Genomic DNA, 3,800 nt, shown 5'->3' on the forward strand with positions numbered 1-3,800 from the left:
TTCGTAAAAATCCGTTAGTAGCTGTATAAAGAAGTTATCAGCGTGCTAGTTAGGGCATTTATACTAATCATGTTTGCATCAACGCGGGCACTATAAAATATGTGCGGAGCGAGACGATAACTCACTTGAACTCGGAAACACTGATCGTTGATCCGACGACTGAGTTGCGAAACTAGGTACCCTCTGTGAGAATGAAACAGGAGGTATAAACCTATCATTTTTGTGCTGCGCACCGAAGCGTTGACTTTTATGGTCGGTTCAACCAACGCAAACAAAATGGGCTTCCAACAACTGTCTCTGACCTCATCCCAACAGAAGTGTTTCACTTGCTAAGACCAAAAGAGGTTTCTTTAGAGACAAGAACAACCTATAGAATAGTGGCATAATTATAAGTTTTACCATTATGATTGCAAGCCTTCAACAATGCATTTGAATGGCCTGCAGCCCACCTGTCCAGAAGAATCCTTTTGATGTGCCCTTGTCATTAACGTGATACCTTATCACAGACTTTATCATTGCACTCTCGAGCTTTGCTTAGATTGAAGGGTTAACAATGAGATGTGCATACACCACGACACTTACCCTGACTCAAAATAGTTCACCGGGGCACGCAAATTCGTCTCATTCTAAGACTGCGCACTCTCACTGAAAGCACCTCCCGGGCCGGAGGACTCCCCGCTTCTTCATCCCTATCGCTTGACAAGCCATACATAAATAAGATGTATATCCCTGCGATTGACGTTTTGAAGGTCTAGTTAAGTCAGGAAGGTAAGCTACATCAGGTGAAGACAGTATACGTTATTTACTGAGTTTCGATAATTCAGCTGCGTATTGTAGGCAGACTACAAGATTATTCTGTTTTTCGCATACGAGACCTCTCCGACGCGTCGTTTCCTACGTTTAGACCTATCCTTGCATGAGTTGTGCATACATTGATCAATTCCCACAGTGACCCCAACTCATGATCAATGTGTTAGTCAAGGCTCGATAAGTGCGCGTGGTCGTCTGCATGCGCAAGAGTCACAGCGACCCAGAGCAAGGTCACTCACAACCATATAACGTAGTGATTATCATGTTATAGAAATGGTCAGTTTAAAACCAATCGTTGTTCCGCGGCTGATCGTTTTAGCAATTATGAGTGTGTGGTGGGCCTGCACCTTAGTCGGAGAGCAATGTGTACGCCTGGAAATCGCTCTGCGGGATTCTCTTGGTCTGTATATCCAACTTTCAGGGAGAATCGCGAACGGGTCGAGCAGGGGCAATTAAGACAACCAGTGTTGCATGAAGGATATGGTCTGGCGACAGTGGAGAAGAGTATATGGCTTAATTCGAGAGCTAGATGAGGAAGACATCATTTTGCGACTTAAAAGCGGTTTTGGTGAAGCATACGTTTGACTAGAGCATCGATTAATGCTCGATTTTTTTCGATAAACATAGAGCGACGTCGACATCGGGGTAGGTACTCGGCCTTACCTCGAGATTATGCGGCCAGCAGCTCTTCTCATACCCATATGTTTACTGGCTCAGCAACCAGCATTTTTCTGGACTTGGAACATGGTCTATCCACAATCATTTGTGGGGAGCGCGTTGGACAGTACGACCCCCTTCTATCCAAGAGAGGTGAAGGGACGGTTTGTGTCAAGGCGTAAGTAAGTGTCAACGATGTCTAAGCAATATCGCCTAAGTGACTTCATGAGCTCCCAAGATGCCAGTGAATAATCCACTCTACCAATTTCTGGATATAATAAATCTTTTCAAGGAAATGGGCTTTACCTTGCTTGTATAGCAGAGCTGGTGGATGCTGACTCACGCTGCTAGCTCTCGTGATCTTTTGCCGATGTGATAGCATGTTTATTTCCGAGAGCTCAAAAGCGCGTTCTATTCTGAAAGTGGTCCTATCTCAGATATGTTCGCGGAACTACGTAATGGGTAAGGCACAAGATGTTCACGAACGGATACCTGATCATAAGACGATGATATTTCAGCTAAAGATGCCTTTGGAAACTTTGCTCATTCTCAGCAGTCGCGACCGAGTGGCTCATGGGAGCAGTTTAAAAACGGATGTTGTAACGAGGAGGGATCACTCAATTATGGTGAACTGCACAATTCAGTGATCATTTTACTAAGTCCGCACCAAGTTGGCTGCCGAGTGCGGATTTATCCGAGATTTCCGGACTTAGCGCATTGCGGTCCTCATTCATCTTTTCACAATTTGAAATCTTCATTGAGCAGAGAAATGTCTGCAAATCATCGCGGCGTTTAGAAGAAGAAGAGATAAGAAGGGCAACTTCTCAGCAAGGCCCAACACCCTGAAACAATTGAGAACTTAGAGTTGCCAGCCGGTAAAAGCCATCATGCATATTTTCACGAGAGAGTATGGTGTTAATGACATTACTATTCGTGATATTTTGGCTGCAGTAGAAAAATTTAAATCTTGAGCACTTAACATGAAACTAGCAAGGAAAGAGAAGAAAATTCGGATTGGAAAACCTTAGGCTCAGCATCAAAAAGACAAACTATACAAGCTTATTGAAGGTTTCTGAAGACTATCTTTTCAGCTGTCGCATTCGATGGTAATAGCTTAAGCAAATCAAATTGCGGATAGCAGAAATGCAATATGATTGCAAGAAATTCTTAGCGAGTAGAGGCTGGTACCACAGTCTTCGTAGAAGAATCTTGCATTCCACCCTTCTACGCGGCGAAGATGGTAATGTCGATAAGAATAGCCCTCAGACTTTAGAAGCATCGGAAATACTTCAAGAGATTTATACAAGTCTATTTCTGCTTGCTTTTTCTGTATTTTGTTTTGTCGACTTCTGAATATTTTACTACTGCTCGAGGCAAGAAAAACTTCCAAAGAGAGAGTTACGCTCATTTTGCTGCAACGCGACCGGGACTGAGCCGTTCCTGTAGCAATGATCGGGAAAGCCAACGCGCCGGCTTGCATATCTGGGTGGGAATGATCATTGCCATTTTTTCATCAAAAAAATGCATGGGTCGACGTTGCCGTGTAATACTAATGGTTTAGAGAAGTTTTCTTTACCATTCATTAGCCGTCGAACGGACGAATGGTGGTTCTTGTTCGAAATAATACACATGGTCATTATAAACCGTATGGGTAAGACAGAATAGGGGGCTTCATTTCTCCTTCAAATGTTACATCATTATTGAATCATCGCTGCACTGAAGAAGTGTTACAATTTATGCTCATGAAAGACACCCTTTCCTAAAATGATTTGACGGAAGATCTTAAAAACTGTTAAGAAGAAGATGCTGCAACATTAAAACAAGCGCAGCAGAAGTGGACTTCGGAAATCCAGCCAATTTGCTGGCCGCGGCTTATTAGGTTGTCAAAGCATCGTGAACTATCTCAGAGGAGACGTTGGAAGCTGCTTTTATAAAAGCAAAAAGCAGATTCAATTTCTTAAATTCGTACAAGAGACTAGATAATAAATGAAGCAGGAAATGAGTGCAGCATATTGAATGATTATTATCATTGCACATCAATGAACTGATTCGAAAAAAATCTCTTACTTTTGCTTCGTGTGTTTTTGGGCTCGAATGAACCCGATACTGATATGTATTAACAAGCGATTATTGCCGATAATGAAAATCATGAACGAGGAGAATGTATCAAATCAGGAAACGATGAGAGACTTTGAGAGTTATCAGTCGAAATAAGCGAAAAAATTAAAAAGTCAATTTACGGCGTTATGTTCAAATTGTTAACCTCATCCAAGCTTTGGTCTTGTTCGTCTACATTGAAAGGATCATCCTCTCTTTCACTGTCGGCATTGCTC

General features: G+C 42.5%; 1 protein-coding gene across 1 annotated transcript; it reads left to right on the forward strand.

The window, feature by feature from the left end:
• Nucleotides 1–1,511: 1,511 nt before the first annotated feature.
• PHALS_06983 (uncharacterized protein) lies at nucleotides 1,512–2,114 on the forward strand (the record flags this gene model as incomplete). The annotated part of the gene is made up of 2 exons (XM_024720373.1): nucleotides 1,512–1,645; nucleotides 1,847–2,114. The coding sequence occupies 2 exons, from the start codon at nucleotides 1,512–1,514 to the stop codon at nucleotides 2,112–2,114; spliced, it is 402 nt and encodes a 133-aa protein (XP_024585578.1).
• Between the last annotated feature and the right edge of the window lie 1,686 nt (nucleotides 2,115–3,800).

This window comes from Plasmopara halstedii (assembly GCF_900000015.1).
Source record: "Plasmopara halstedii genome assembly, contig: Scaffold_3060, whole genome shotgun sequence".
NCBI classification, from domain to species: domain Eukaryota; phylum Oomycota; class Peronosporomycetes; order Peronosporales; family Peronosporaceae; genus Plasmopara; species Plasmopara halstedii.